Source organism: Metopolophium dirhodum, chromosome 8, assembly GCF_019925205.1.
Source record: "Metopolophium dirhodum isolate CAU chromosome 8, ASM1992520v1, whole genome shotgun sequence".
In the NCBI taxonomy this organism is placed as follows: domain Eukaryota; kingdom Metazoa; phylum Arthropoda; class Insecta; order Hemiptera; family Aphididae; genus Metopolophium; species Metopolophium dirhodum.
Genome location: NC_083567.1, coordinates 13708724 through 13725413, shown reverse-complemented (window position 1 = coordinate 13725413; position 16690 = coordinate 13708724). Strand labels below are relative to the sequence as shown.

At 33.4% G+C, this 16690-nt stretch overlaps 2 protein-coding genes across 5 annotated transcripts in view; one reads left to right on the top strand and one right to left on the bottom strand.

Annotated features, from left to right (window-relative positions):
* LOC132949999 (uncharacterized protein CG43867) overlaps positions 1-16690 on the top strand; it is a 94981-nt gene that overhangs the window by 53824 nt on the left and 24467 nt on the right. The window lies entirely within an intron of this gene.
* LOC132951251 (polyprenol reductase-like) lies at positions 11149-12308 on the bottom strand. Its single transcript, XM_061023048.1, has one exon. It carries the CDS (start codon positions 12114-12116, stop codon positions 11211-11213), a length of 906 nt encoding a protein of 301 aa, XP_060879031.1. The 5' UTR covers positions 12117-12308; the 3' UTR covers positions 11149-11210.

Genomic DNA, 16690 nt, shown 5'->3' with positions numbered 1-16690 from the left:
AAATTGAAAGCTTGTATTCGGGCGGAAACTTGATTAAAAGAAGATTGTCCTTGGTATACCTTGGTGTATGTATGTGTGTTTTTTTTCAACCCACCTCTACCCGATCTTCCATCTACAAAAGGCTCTGAATCAATAGAGGAGGGTGGATGCCCTCGGATGTTTTGCAAAAGCTTTTATGTCTGGCGACAAAATTTAACGAAAAATACGTTCAACGCGTTTATTTACGGTCCCGTTGTATCGATAAACACAAACTACGCAGAGTTCTTTTTTAATTAACTTCTGTAACAAATATTTAATGCTATATATATATCAGTAAGATTATAAAATTATTTTCACGGTGTTTATTTTTTTTTTCATCTTCAATCTCTTGAATGATGTTTATCAACTTATAAGTTCTATTTTGTGTTACCTATAACTACTATTCTGCAACAATATTCGGTTATTACCAAATGTAAACTATTTCCATAAATTCTCCAAAACAGAGGTTTTATATTCGTTTGTTTTATTTGATTTCATCATAGGTATAAATTCTATTATGTTATAATTATTATTGATTTTTTTAATGTTTTACTTTTTTGTATTAGGTACAAGATATTATTTCTTGCAGTCAAGTATCGTTTAGTAAAGTATTTAAATATATAACTATATTATGGTTTATTCGGTTATTAAAAATAATCGTCTCATACGCGTGTACACGTGTTCTATTCGCATAGAAAATGTTTGAACGTAAAATTATATAAATTTCACTTTCGACGTCACACTATTCCTTAAGAAGACTCACAATTCGTTTTATTCGTTAGCATTTGAAGTCCGGCCAAACGAAAACGAACAGTATATCATTTATTATTATAAATATATATTATAATATATATTGTGTGCCTCCGCTGTAACTAATTTTTGTTTTTTTTTCCATGTTACTACAACAACAATTTTCTCAGGGTTTTTTGGCAACGGTCTCCGACAGGACATATTATGCAGGCGACGTTTCAGAATATTCTGGAAATAAACTTACCTGTTGAACATTGAACACCGCGCTTCTACGTGTTATTACATATTATTATGAGGTCCCGAGTCCGTCATCGGCGCTCATAGTGTTATAATAATAATAATAATAATAATAATAATAATATAGTTATACACCGTTCTTTCCGCAACACCATTTTATACTCTTTTTAGTTTTTATACATCCACGTTGATCCGACCTTTCCGGATCTTTGCAATTTCCATAGCAACCGCACACTTTTTTTGCTTACCCACCCACACACACCCGGCCTGGACTTAAATCTTTCGGATTTCAATCGCGCGAGCCCGGCCCGCGTGCAACAGAATTTATAGAGCGCACACAATGCCATTAGCAAAATTAACCTCTAATCCTCGTTCGCAACAGCTGCCGTATCGTCATATTTATTTCGCTGCTACCACACTAAGGTGCCGTATACTTTTGACGTTTCGAACAATTGTCGAACCCCGTCCGTATATTATATATATATATATTATACCACAGCTATAATATAACTGGGCTGGTCTACATTGCACTTGTGTGCGTGTCAGTGCTGCTATGCTGCTATACATTTCTACGTTAGAATTTGCAAAACTTTTTATAAACGCATTACGGGCGCGTTCATGTCGAAAAATATTTATAAAACAATATTTTAATCGATAAATATATATATTAACTCACGGGCGCTTTCTATATTTTCTCTCTCTTTTTTTTATTATTACTCCGCGAAATGTGCATGTCAACTCCAGATCGTATCTACCATTGAGTAAAATTAATAAAATGACAAATTCATGCAAAACATTTTTTATTGTAGCTTATCTTATTTATCATGCTTTGAATTCAAATATATTTTGTCGGTAGTTTTTTTTTCAATTAACTTTGTTTTATACAATAAATATAACTGAATATTACAGTAATATAGCATATTTATTTTTGATATTTATCACTCCGATAATGTAGAAAGAATTACAATTTTTATGTATGACAAGAGTTTATGTAAATCGTGAGTAAGTTTACCTATGATAACATCGAGGATAACATGGACGTATAAAATAGGAAATAGCTCGTGTATACAACTATTATAGTCCACAATAAAATATAATATGAAACAAAATAAACAGCATTTTTTACACCTTGTCTTTATGTATATATGCATTTTGCTCTAATGCAGCTCAGTATTTTTTCTTGTCTAAGTAACGAACAATTAAGTAACATCAAAGGCCGTGTTGGTTAAACTCGGATAATGTCAACTGTCATTTAATTATAATTGTGCTTCTGTGTAGAATTATAGAGTCGTGTTTCTGCCAAAATAATAAAAATAAGTATAAGTATCGAGTATACTGTTAAAATTTACTAATTTGTGTGAAATTCGTAATCAAAAAACTAGCTCGATGAAAAGTGTGAGTGAAGCACTAAAATGGAGGATTCCAGGTCAAAACCCTCCCCACTAAAGCGTGTAAAATTGATCAAAAATCAAAATTAGTTGTTCTCCCCCCCTTCCCCTCTAAAAATCCCGTTAGTCACCTGTTATAGTTACCATCGAATTTGTTTAATCTGGATAATTTGTCACTTATAATCCATATAAATACAATACGTGCGTACTATCGTCCCCGCGAGAAAAGAGAAACAATATTTTAACAAATATACTATTTGTATTGTATTATATATATTTTTTTTGAACCGTTGGCGATGACACTTTTACGACGGTGTCCAGAGTCTGTGGATTTTATGTCTTATTGCCGCTATATATTATATACCTCTATATTTTTTTTTAAACTAAAAATTCTTAATCTTAACTGTTCAAACAAAATAACAATGTTATATGTGTACTAATGCTGTTGTATAACTAAATAAAATAAAGTAAAAAACATACAGGTCTAACTACGTAAACAACCAATTAACAATCGTTTTGTTGAGATTACAATTGTTATGCTCGTTGTTATAATCGTGATAATTTAACTCGGTGATATTTTACTACGTAGCAATTATTTACCGCAGGTAAAATTTCTCCCTCGAAGGGTAAATTCAATTTGGTCAAAATAACGGTTCCACCGCTGTTAATGTGAATATTTTTTTTAGGCATCGAATTATTATACTATTTAGATCAAAATATTCAATGAATTGTTGACCAAACGATTTTTAAGATTAATTACTTTTTTCATAAAATGAGCTCTTTGGTTTTCCCTTTTATTGTCTTTCGTTTTTAACATCCGCTCATACTTCATAATTTTTTTCATACCCCTAAGGTAATAACTATTATATTATAATATATTACCCTGGTAAACTGCAGGTACAACACCTAATAGTTTAAAATCGACAGTAGTCGATTCTATACTAAATTAAGCTTTTACTCAGGGAGTGCCTTATGATTGGTCTCTGTTATAATAGTCGTAGTAGGTCGTAATGCACTCGCCGTCTGCAGTCTGGTATACAACTACACTACTTAACGCCCCGAATAATCATATGTGATGTCGGTTTTAGACTTAGCCGGAAGTACATATCATAGATATATATGTATATATATCGCTTTATACTAGCGCGTGTCGTCCGGATCTATAAATACCGGAATGGCGTCAACGCTGTACCGGCTGTAACGCGCGCGTGTGACAGAATATTTTATATATATAATACTATACAATATGTGTGTTTGTTGGATGCGACAGCGGTCCACGCCCGTAATATTATTATTATACGGTCATGGCGAAATACGTCACCGCGACTATGCTGCAGTCGTATGTTATTATATAATATTATATTTTGTCTTTTTGTCGCTCTTTTTCTTCATCTTCTTCTTCTTATTATTATTTTGCGGCTTTTCAAAATAAAACACCTGAGCTGATGATATTATTGCGAGCGCGTCGCGTTCTATAATGGGACTTTCGTTTATCTATATATATATATATATTACACAAAGAAACGCGTTGATATATTATTATTATTGTTTTTTTTTATTACATAGACGAAAGCTCTATACTCGTCGAAAAGAAAAATACAACAATCGAAATGTATCATAAACACACAGCATTTGTAAACCGACAACGGCTATGCTGTGATGGAGGTGTGGCAAAGGTCTTGTAAATATTATTACAAGACTTATTTGTTTTTCGTTTTAGAAGGAGGAGGAAGAAGACGAGGAGTGAGCATGCGTGCGAATGAAACGTTTAGTTTGGACGAAAATTGTTATTTGGAATAATATTACGGTCGGTAACCGACCACGGGCGATTTAGCTGTGATTCTCAAAAGGCACGTGATGATCGCATATTATATTTTATTGCAGTAAATATAGATTTGAATCATTGTTGTTTTGTGTTTATGTTTCAAAAAAATGCCAGTCAGATTTCAATTTTTGAAATACTTAGTTCAAGACGTGTTTGCTTTTTGTTTTAATTTGTACAGAGGTATATATTTTGGTCGGTGAAAAGTATTTTTAATTACTGAAATTATTATAAAAGCGTTTTACTTTATTATAGTTTATTTATTGACTCGCAGTTCGTTGAGCACTGCAGTTCTTTACTCAAAATAAGAACATTATACAGCACTGTTCTTTTATAAATAAGACTAAGAATATTTAAAAAAAAACAAAAATTAATTTACTTATCTAATAAACTACCTACCTGTCATTTGTTTGTAATTGAAAATTTAACGATTTCCGTTATTCGTTTCAATTGTATTTCAGTTGAGTACCTATAATATAATGATTTATAAATATTCTAATCTTACTAAAAAAACGAACCTTATACATTTAATATATACATTTCCATTAATACTTTGTAAATATTGTGTTCTGTAATCGTACAGTGCGATGTGCCTACGTATTATTATATTTTGGTTGAACTATGTTAGATTGAGGAGTCACCGTTACGACTATATAATAGGTTTAGTAGTTTAGTTTGCATTGGTTTTTGAGAACAGGTCTGTCAATTGTCACTTATGCACAATATAATCGTATTATTATGGTAATAAGTGATAGACATAGGGAATAATTTCTGAATGACAAAAATGAACAATGTGTGTCTGTACAAAAATAATAAAAACCGTAGAAAAAACTGTTGTAAAATAACCCATTACACTTTATCTACAATACGTTTAATTTCAAAATGTAGAAATCATAATAAAAGTTTATCGTGCAACGTGCACCTACATAAACTGTAATTAAAATACGTTTTATGCGTTTTTATTCTTTTTTTTTTTAATTGTATAACTGGTACCTGTGTTTTAATTATATGTTGCTTAGGTGCTTGATTAAATTTTCAGGCGATTACACAAATTTACTAATTTGTATTCACTCGTTTCGTGCTGGTGGTATAAGCGTAAACTATAATGACTCCGGTATTTTTTCTATCACCCTCGGTGTTGTATATGTATAAAAAAAAATAAAAATGTATATTTGATGATGTTGGAGTTTTGAAAATTAATTTATTTTGACATTGATTGAAGTATATAAATGAGTAAATATTGGAAACGCACATACACTGCTGTTATATACTGTGGTAAATAATCGATGTAAACTTTAGATAGAATCGAAAACTTATACAGATAGATGTTTCGTTGGAAAGTTGTTTTTGGACAAGTTTACCCGAGGGAACGTCGCCATTGAGAAAATACTTAAACATTATTTTAATTGCAAAGGCAAATTTGTTTTCGATCGGGTTCGCCTTCGCCTTATTCTTATGCAGCATACGACAAGCGAGTTGGTTTAAAAGTATATATATAGGTACTTTAGTTTATTATATACAGGGTGATTCATCAAGCATGCTCATCCCCATATTCTTTCTTTTAATAATGCATTTATATTGAAATTCTGATTTTTAGAATTTTTAAGTAGGTATACTTGAGAAAAAATTTTTTTCAAATACATACTTAGATTTATGTATACTATTTAAGATGTGCGTCTTATGGCGATATCGACTTCTTTTTTCTAAATGAGAATCATTCTTATTTCCCCTATAAATTATTGATCAGATTACTTTTTGTTTTAAATTTCTAATAATTAAATCGAAATTTTAATGAATATATAGTTTATATAATTTAATTTATAATATATAGTTTCAGTTATTTTACTTTGTGTTCTAAAGGTTAAAAGTCCTTGATAACGAAAGTTTTGAAAGATAAGGGCGCTATAATTATTTTACAATTACAATGCCTAATATTAATCTATCAGCATTTTATAATTTCTAAAAATTGTCTAAATATAATATTAATACTAGATCTAATATTACAAATCATATTTCAAATTCTTGTTTCAAAACTATTCGTTTGAATTTTAATGTACAGGTATACTCATGAAAATGTTCAATAAAATCATCTGTTTCATAATTTACAGAAAAAAGGTTGGTGTTCATTTGAAAAATAATAAGTTTGTATCGTGCTACAAGACACTCCTTAAGAATGGTGTAAAAAAGTATTTTAAATTACGGTTCTTAAGTAAAATTCCAAAAATCAGAATTTGAATAAATCATCAGAAAACATGGTGGTGAGCGTGCTTGGCGAATCAATGTGTCGTAAAGGTAGGTAGTAAGTAGGTATCAATCCAACTATATACCGGGTATAAAGTAAGTCTGCAGTTGACGGGTTTCTCTGGTCCCATAAAGAAAAAGGAAAATGAATATTTTTTTCTCATGCGACGCTGTTGTATGATATGTATATGCGATTTTATATTAAATGGTATTGCGTTTATAATCAAAATATTCGGCGACAAAGTTTTTTTTTGGTCGCTCAACCGATTTTTTTTTCCCGGTAACAGTAACAGTAATAATAAGTTATGCTTTCTGGAATGCGTATTCAAATCCTCCCCATTCTCATAAATACCAATGGGTCTCTCGAGACATGCCGGCTAAACGTAAAGGAAAAGAAAAAACCATTCACCCATAATAGTAGTCCTATATTTTTTTTCTTCTTCAGAAAAGCACACGAATTTAGAAGGTGTAATGTAGATAGTTTTTTTTTTTATCGTAACCGTTACAATGCGGTGACAATTTCTTATAGAACCGTATCAACAAATCGGTGTTGACTATTCGATTACCGAACAGTAGGTATATATATTATAATATAATATATATATTTGGAAGTCTGTCCGCATTCTCCGAGAAGTAGATAAGAATAAATAATGTTAGAATATGGTTTTATTCTTATTTATATATATATATATATATATAAATATTTGATCGTTTATTGTAGGGGTGGCATGGTTTTTTCAGTGGTGATCGAACGACAGCTAATAATTTATTCAAAAAAACTGCTTAAAAATTTTTTTTAAGTGTACCTACATTCCTATTTACGGTAAAAATGATCGAAGAGATGTGTTATGTGCCCGAACGGAAACATCAAAATATATATGTGTAATATACTAATATTCTATACGAAAATACGTTTCCAATAAATGTCCGTATATATATCCAGGGTTTGGCCACTCTTGTTTTTTTTTTTTGTGGATAACCCGTGGCAACATAGGCCATTGGGTGTGGGGGAGGGAACTGTAGGTTTTTAAATTGGGTAGGTTGGTACACGTGTGTGTTGTGTTTTGGCAGAATTTCTAATGGGGCACCCGTAGGTTTCTGCCATGCCCCGGATGGGGGGATGACGGCACTTGTTCTCCGGACACCTAACCGTGACTTGAAGAAAAATTACGCCCGCGGCCGAGGTATCGAACTCGGGTGGGCTGCGCCTTAATCCGCTCGGCCACTCCGTCCCCCACTCTTGGTTTATTTAGGTTGACTTGAGTATTCAATAAGGTATAAATATATTGTTCCTGTAAGTACCTTATACGTGTAGGTATATGAGAAATATTGTTTGAACCGTTGTGTTATTATTTTTAATTAACTCAAACAAACGTTGATGTACCTACCTTCTTTTCTATAATATATATTATACTCACTCGTGCGTATAATATACATATTTTAATATGTTTTTTGAGATTAATTATTAATTATATTCTATACGAAAAAAAGCTAAAATCTTTTTAAAATTGAATTATTCACTCACACTTGATGAATTTGTTTAAACCTTTATATACCTACGATAAAATGATAATTTATGTATTGGATGCAAAACAAAAAAGGGTTACTTATATATTATATTTTTAACTATCAGAATAAGTAATTTGTGCTCATAAAAAATACTATCAATTGTTAAATATTGTGTTTGTAAAAAATTACTCGTGTAAATATCAAAAAAAAAGTATAATTTATTTTGTTTAATTTTTTACTATTGAATTTTTCAAAATCCATATTCTTTTAGCAGGCTATATATTATATACACCTACATAAAATGTATTTTGTCGATTTCAAAATCCAATAGCGGTAACTGTGTATAGAGGATTTATTATTAAGTATTATTTTTTTTTTTTTATATATACGTTTTCAAATACACTTCGACACAGCCGCTGTCATGTGTGAACCTTTTTTTGTATGTATATATTATATTATATTTTGTTTTACGGCTGTGATGGGTACGACGGCGGTTTGCAATATTTGACGCCACTGTGCGTTGTCAGTTCACGTGCCCAACGACATGTCACTGAAGTTTATTACAATAAGATACTTTTTTGGGAAAACAAATAAATATCATGAATTTATCAGGTGATTTTTTAACGTGGGACACCGCTCATTTTCTTAGTTAAGTAATGTTAGTCTTTAAGAACATTTCTTTTAACAATTTTAATAGTATAGTTATGCTGTATACCTACAACTTAATTATGAAACTAAATTTTTGCAAAAATATTCAAAATTGTCTTTACTCTTTATAGTGATGCATATTCTTAATTTCCTATTCTAGACAATATATTTTTTTTAAATACTGATACATATCGTGCAGTGTGGTTCCCAAAATGGGCTTAATGAGTGACCCCTAGGTCACCGCTGGGTCTTTGCGGTGGTGCTGCAGACATGGGTGTATTTAACGGAGTGGGCAATAGCATCATTTTACCTTATAGATTTATAGTTTGACCCCTCAAAAAAAATTTAAATAATATGAATCCAAAATATGATGGCAGCTTCATATGATTAGTCATGCTTGGACTAAAGGGGGGCATGGTTAGAAAAGAGGCACGAGTTGATCCATTTTGGCAACTACTGACTTATTTTATAAATTATAAGTCTATAGAAATAAAGTGTCAGCTGTCAAGGTAGAATTAGTACCTGACATATTATTGTTTGCTACCATTGTGATTCGTTCGACCGCTCATTAAAACAATAAAAGCTAATAAATAAAAAAACTATATTTACTCAATACCTTATATTAAATATTTTTAAGTACTATCGATTGGTATTTAAATTAGTTTTTATCTACCTGAAGATAAAAACATTTTGTTACAAAATATGAAGTCGAAAATGTGGGTAGCTGTTTAAAATAATTATGAAACCTAAAAATATATTATGTTTAAAAGTGCCTATAGTAAACAATTTTGCGAAAACCCAGTGTTGTAATTATGAATAATAGTGCATACTTCAAGTTGTTTAAAAACATTTTTGTTCTTCCAAAAAGAGATATAATAAATCGACCGAGAAAATATGAGTGTAGTCTTACTTAGGAAAAAAAAATGACCTTGTATATATCAATTTAGGGTATAAAAGCAGCGCCCAACAGATACGGCAAGCCCTGCTAACGCAGTAGGCATTATTATTATTATTATTATTATTATATATCCTGTTCACCGCTGTTATAATATTTTGTTCGGTTCGCCATCGTAATAGCGTATATATTTTCGTATAAAATTGAACGGTGCCACGAAAAACCAACAACACTCGCGTAACAATATGCCCGCTCGGAAAATAATATAAAATGGGTAAATAAAACGGGGAAAATGATTAAAACGTAATTTATTAAAACGCAAAAAGCTATTCGTTATGAGCGCGTAATGGAATACCGAAAAGCTGTCGCCACCGGCGGCAGCGGTGCGCTCTGTGTAAACGCCATCGTAATATTAATATTTTCCGCGACGAGTGGGAAACCGATTGCGTTTGTTTTTGGGTAGTCGACGGATTTAATTGTTATACGATATGCCGTAGTTTATCGGCCGCCCGCAGTATTTATTTTTACAGTACGTTTATAATATTATTACTTTGCACTTATACCTGCAGCGCGCCATCAATTTATAATCCGTTCATAAAAGTCGCATTCATATTGTATACGGTTTCATTACGACTGCGCTATTCGTTCCACCAGTGATGGGTTTTTTCAAGCCGATATAACCAAAATAAATTATTGTATTTCAAAAAAGTATCCGTGTTTTGTTCTCATTCGAAATAAACTCAACGTCTCATCATGCATCTCAGAAATATAATACTATATTGTAAAATAATGGTATATGCATTTTTTATTCGTATCATTGTGTATATTGTTAATAATAATAATACTTTGAGTACCTTGTCATGTGTTTCATACAGATATTAAAAAAAAGAATAAGTATTTTAAAAATGAAAAATACTTTCCTAATGTCCTACTATCCGAGGGACGACAAATGCATCGTATATTATTACATAATAATACGGGTAATAGAATAAAAAAAACACATCACAACCAACGAAATGAACTTAAAGGAGTAGGTACAGATGCATTGATTTGATACATAAATACCATATTATATAATATGTATCTCTTAGAGTACGACGTGTGATAAGCTGCTGCACAAGACTATGACATGTATAGATTATAGTTTTGGAACTGATTGCCCCAAACGAACTCTGGTAGATGCTCAGTTATGTCGCATTATTATATAATAATATATATCAGGGTTTCTACACGTTCAACCAGAAAGAGCTCTTATTCTCATATTCCTGTATCTTCCAACTATCTGTCCAATTCTCTATTTATACGTTTATTGAGACTTTTCGGTCCTTTTCTATATTTTAATTAAAACATTGAACTTTCATCGGTCCATTGTTTCTACTTTTTTGTTTTTACTATTTTGTATTATGAAACCGTGTTGTTAAATATTTTAAATGTTATTGTGATCTATACCTTTAGGTACATATTATGTATAACAAAAATGGCTATTGTTCTTATACCAGGTTATATAATATAGTCTAGGTACTCGTGACATTATTAAATAGCTAAATAATATAGGTATAATTGAAAAACAAAATCACGTAAAAATCAACAAAAGGTTTTAATATTATACAATACAGATTATACACATCGCCTATAAATATCATATTATGAAATTCTAATGAGCGGACAATGCTGCACCCTGCACACGACGATGCAACTGCAATCACAGAATGTACGGTATGATGGCTTTCCTTTCTCGGGGGTAGTCTGGGAACTTGTCCTGGTACCATCGGTGACTGATGAGCGCTATCTCAAACTGATTGCCCCAGACAAATGCGATCACGTACTTCCATCCGGTGCCGCCCCACAGCACGGCGTACCAAGCACCGTACAAGACCACCTCGGTGAGCATTTGTGGGCTAGACACGAGGTCGAACAGTCCGCCGGTGAGCATGATGTGCTCGTGCGTGACAACCTGACCTCCTCGCTTCCGGGCCTCGGCCAGCGCTACGTTGGCCCGCCACTGTTCGCGGTACGCCCAGGCGAACACCAGCAGGGCCCCGGCCAACCGGACAGGCTCCCAGGCAACGCTGGACTGTTGCTCCCCTGCCGTCGCTGCGACCGGCGCCTCGGCCAGCACGGTGACGATGGCGCCTACGTAGTGCATGTAACCGGACGCGTAGTACCACAGCCCAACTGCCGTGTCCGAGAACACGTTCACGTGGTACGTCTCGTACGTCCGCCTGGCGCACTGTAGCACGAACATGCCGGCGGCCGTGGACGCGGCGACCGAGCTGTACGACGACTTCGGTCGCCGGACCGGGTCCCACAGCCACCGGCGGCACCACGCCGCGGCCGACGGCCACGGGGCGCCCGCCGCGTATTCGTCTGATAGCGCCAGCGCTGCCATCAATGATAGGGCTAATGAGAATGCGTAAAAGTGCTTGTACCACCGCTTGGGCACGCTCAGCACGCCGGACGGCTTCGCGCCGCCTGTGATCTTACCGTACGCGTACAATCGTGCCACAGCGACCGGCAATCGAGTCCCGTCCATCGACTTGAGCACCAGCGGCACAGCCACGAACACGAACGTCATGCCGACGAACATAACGTTTACGACGTCCATCATGCGGCCTCGTGGATGTGACGGATTGCGCGGAACCAAGGACAATACATGTGCGTGCTTGCGGCCACCCGGTTTTTCGCTTTTATATGTAACACTCTTTTACCAGTACCCCCTCCTACTCTACGGTCACCGATTACACTTACGCTCTTCTGCTGCCATTTTCTCGTCCGGGTTTTCAACCCCCACCAGCCCCTCGTCGGGTTGATGGCGGCGGTGGGTTTATTTTCGACCGTGTCAAGGTCCCGTCGCACACGTACCTACACGTGTCAGGATGTATTTTTTTCTCCTACTGTTTATTAAAAACCATGCAATTACCACCTAATCATTATATAATTAGATAGGTGCCTATATATATGTGTGTTGTATGTACATTAAACTATAGTGCGTTTGAGTTTTGAATTCACCACAAAAACCTAAGCTTGTGGCGGGATAAATGATTTCTGGTAATATACCTAGTGCAGTTTCTTTTTTAACAATAAATCTAAAATTCTTTTTAAATAAATACATTATTATACAATATTACAGTTCGTATAATAAAACGACTATTTTAGGGTTTAACAATATTGCATGTATAGCAATTCTACTGTTTGATAAATGATTATTTTTATTATTTACACTATTGAAAATAGATGTTACAATGTATGCAATATGGCACGTTGAGCTAAAATTTGTAGGGCCCAAATGATCCAAGAACTTTTACACAATTGTGGGTATTTTGTACTGAAATTTCTCGATTTTTCCCGTACGCGTTACCGCATGACCAGGAAAACACCCTGTATATGAGGCTATTATAATGTATTAATTTGACCGGGTCAAACACTATGTCTTTGAGTTTATATAAATAATTTTATAATACTATATAGGTATAATTTATTTCTCACATGCCATCGTTCCCATCGAAACAAAAAGCGTTTGTTCCTGCGAATCGTGTCCCGTGGCCGCCTTGTCGAAGGCACATAAACTATATTATACGAGTGTGATGGGACAAACGAGTATGGGAACAATTATTTACGCACCACAGGCGTGCATAGTACTTTAGCATAACATTATAATACGCTGGCGGTGCGCGATATGGCTATCGATCCGGTGGCGGAAGTCTAAAGGAAATCAAAACGTCGAGTCGTGGTTGTGCGACGGCGACGTCGACGACGACCTGTTTTAAGGAAATCCGTTTAAATATAATATAATATCTCGGAGTGTACTTAGTACTTACTACTTACCTACCTAGTATATTATATTATTTTATTAGTACGCGTCTGATGATTAAATCATCGTCGTCGTGTGTCACACGTTGTTGTTTTCGCGGTGACGATACCGACGTGGAACAGATTTTCAAAAAATAAAAACGTACCATATACATTATAATAATATATTACACGTGTCGCGCAGTGCTGCAGGTATATAAACTAAAAATAACAATGCGATTATAGGGCGGCTACCGCCGCCGTCCATCTCGGACTGCAGTGAAAAACCCTGGCAAATAGCCCAAAATCGCCTAGTAATTTATCATTTTGTGTGTGTTTTTCGTTCTCTTCGGAACGTCCCATCCCCATAAACACACACACATGACACATATTATATATATATTATATTATATTATATACGATGCACATCTCTCTTTAGTTCGTTGCCACATCGCCACCATATATATATACGGTCCTGTACTAATTTCTTATTTTTGACACACGCCTTACATCCAAAGTAAAATATACCTTATACTTTCTTCGTCATTCTAGCATATACGTCAGTGCGCCGCCGATAAGCGTTAAAAGAAAAAAAAAATTTAAAACGGACGCTGTCATCTTCCGGTGTACCGGAAATTCGGCGCGTACAGCATCATTTAAACATTCTCCATTCTCCGCGTGCGTAGTTCTTTTTTTTGTAATTTTCTTTTTTAATTCCGTCACCGCTCGCTGGATAGAAAACACGGACAAATAGCGACGAAAAACTGGCAATTAAATTAAATAGAACAACCACTCGGCTATTTTTTTTTGTTAACTTCCTATATGTATTTTATATATATATATACATATATATATGGGTTCTTGCTCGCGACGCGAAGGGTAATATTTTATTTTCGGCGGTCCAATTAGCGGCGCCGAATGAAACCGAGTGGATGTTTATTTTTTTTGTATTGCATCTGTCTCGGAAAAGCATAAAAAACAGAAACATAAAATAATAATAGGAACACAAATTAACGAAACAAATGCGTATAAGTATAGTTATGTGGACTGTGTTTACTTGCCGGTCGCTGTTACGCGCGTGTATTCACAATACGACCAGTCTCGAGTTCTGCAGTGGGTTTTATGGAGAGGGGAAATAGATTCCAACACTGGCTGTCAACACTATTATGGAAACTCTGCCCGCACGACGTGTACCTACATAATATTTATATACCTATGTAGGTACTTCTACCTTATATTATGTATTCAGTATACTGGTTATATTCTGGATAGTACAAAGACTTAAGACGCCGTATAATATATATGAGGTTTTCACGGTTTCTCGCGTATTTCACGTGATTGGGATATTGTTATTTACCGCACGGTAGAGCAGTGACTCAATACGTCTGAAATATTGTGAGGTAATCGGACGAAAACTGGGAGAGTAAATTTTAAAAATAAAAGTGCAAATAGGATAAAATATTGTTTTTGTTATCCAAGATTTGTATGCAATACACCAACCCCATCTTCCGGTTAAACAACGCGTGTCGGAGCGACGCTACGCGCATTTATTATTATTTATTATATATTTTTTGTGGTGGTGTAAACGTGCCTGTATCGATTAATATAACACAATATTTCTTAGTTTTTCAAGTATAGGTACATCATATATGATTCACTCGAAACGATATTATAAAATAATTATATGTATTATTTTATTACAATGTAGGTACAGTAATTAAATATAATTAATATTATTATTACGCGATATAATCGAAGGCTGCCTAGTGTTTATTATTATAATATAATATATGTATAGTTGATTTAGTTTTTTATATTTTTACTTAAACCTGTACTGGTACGTTAAAAACGTAAAAATGTACTGTTGTTCATTAAGCACATTATTAATGAGAGCCTCGCGAGCTCGTAGTATACTATGCTATAGTGTTAAAAATAATAATCAATAATGCAGAACTCGGTTAGTGGTGTGTGTCAGTATTATGGACTACAAGGGTGCTGGACTGGAAGAAGTTTTTGGTTATTTTTTTTTTTCGAAACTCGCATCGTAACGTCAATTTTAAACGGTGTTATCCCGCCGCAGTTTTTATCTGTTTTCTCATTACAAATGCGAAACGTTATTACGGCGTACCACTACAATTTTTTATTTAAGTTATCCAAGATTTACACTTTTTGTATTTTATTATTCTGCATCTGCAAATATGTATTTATATTATTAACATAATTTTATTCAACTTAGTAGACGACTATTAACTTTATTTACCCTGAATAAGTAGATCTTTATCGAGAAAAAGTTTAATTTACATGCTTCAATCTTTGGGGGGAGAAGAGACATTATTTTTTAAACTTTGATTGTATATATATAATATGTAAATGTATAATCTTTTTGTTCGAGTAGCTATTTTATAATGAAAGTTTTCAGTCGAGTTATTTTCAAGATAAATTGTGTGTATTACAACGGTTATTTATTCCATTAAAAAGACATTTTAGTTTTCCCGAACTTTCTGAAGTCTTTCTGTGGTAAACTACTTAAAACAATTATTCGTCCATTGCCAATTATAAACAATTGTCATTTAAAAATAGATATTTCTTTTTGACAGCAATATTAATTTATATAATACTATGTCATTAAAAACACTTAATTTGCAACATTAACACTTCAACCATACTTAAACCATCCAATTAAAATATAATTATAAATATCAATGTATAGATGAATATTATGCCCTCTCTATTATTCCACAGTTCTTTCCTTACACAATATTTTTATTTTGCTACTGAATATTCAGTACATATTTTCATGGAAATTATTATTATTATAAATCATTTTAGATAATATTTTCCCTTTTTTTATTGCCACAACACGTTATATATACCATCATATTGTACTATTATACATTGAATATTTACATTCAATCGTCAAATCAATATTTTTAACGATGAAAATGTTTTATATTTTTTTTTCTCAATATTATTATAAAATTATAGGTACATTGCGTAGTCATGCTTTGACGCTTTGTCGTCGCTATGTGTGTAATTTTCTTTGAATTTATTTTTCGAGTTAATGGTTATTTGACGTGTGACAGACCACAGAAGTTACCTTCTATGTTTTGTTCGTTATATTATTGATAATGAGTAAACATTTTTTTCATACTCATAATAATAGGTTTAAACCCTTATTCATAATATAATAATTAATAGGTATAATCCGTTAAATAATAATTGATAAGCCATAGTAATGCGCATAATATTGGAAAACCTGAAAAATAAAATTTTTTTTTATAATGTGTTTCGTGTAGGTACACGCGAAAATACATTTTGGTAGCCATAATATATAATTAATATGATATGTATCTATGTTGTTTATATAAAAGTAAAAATGTATTATTATTGTTT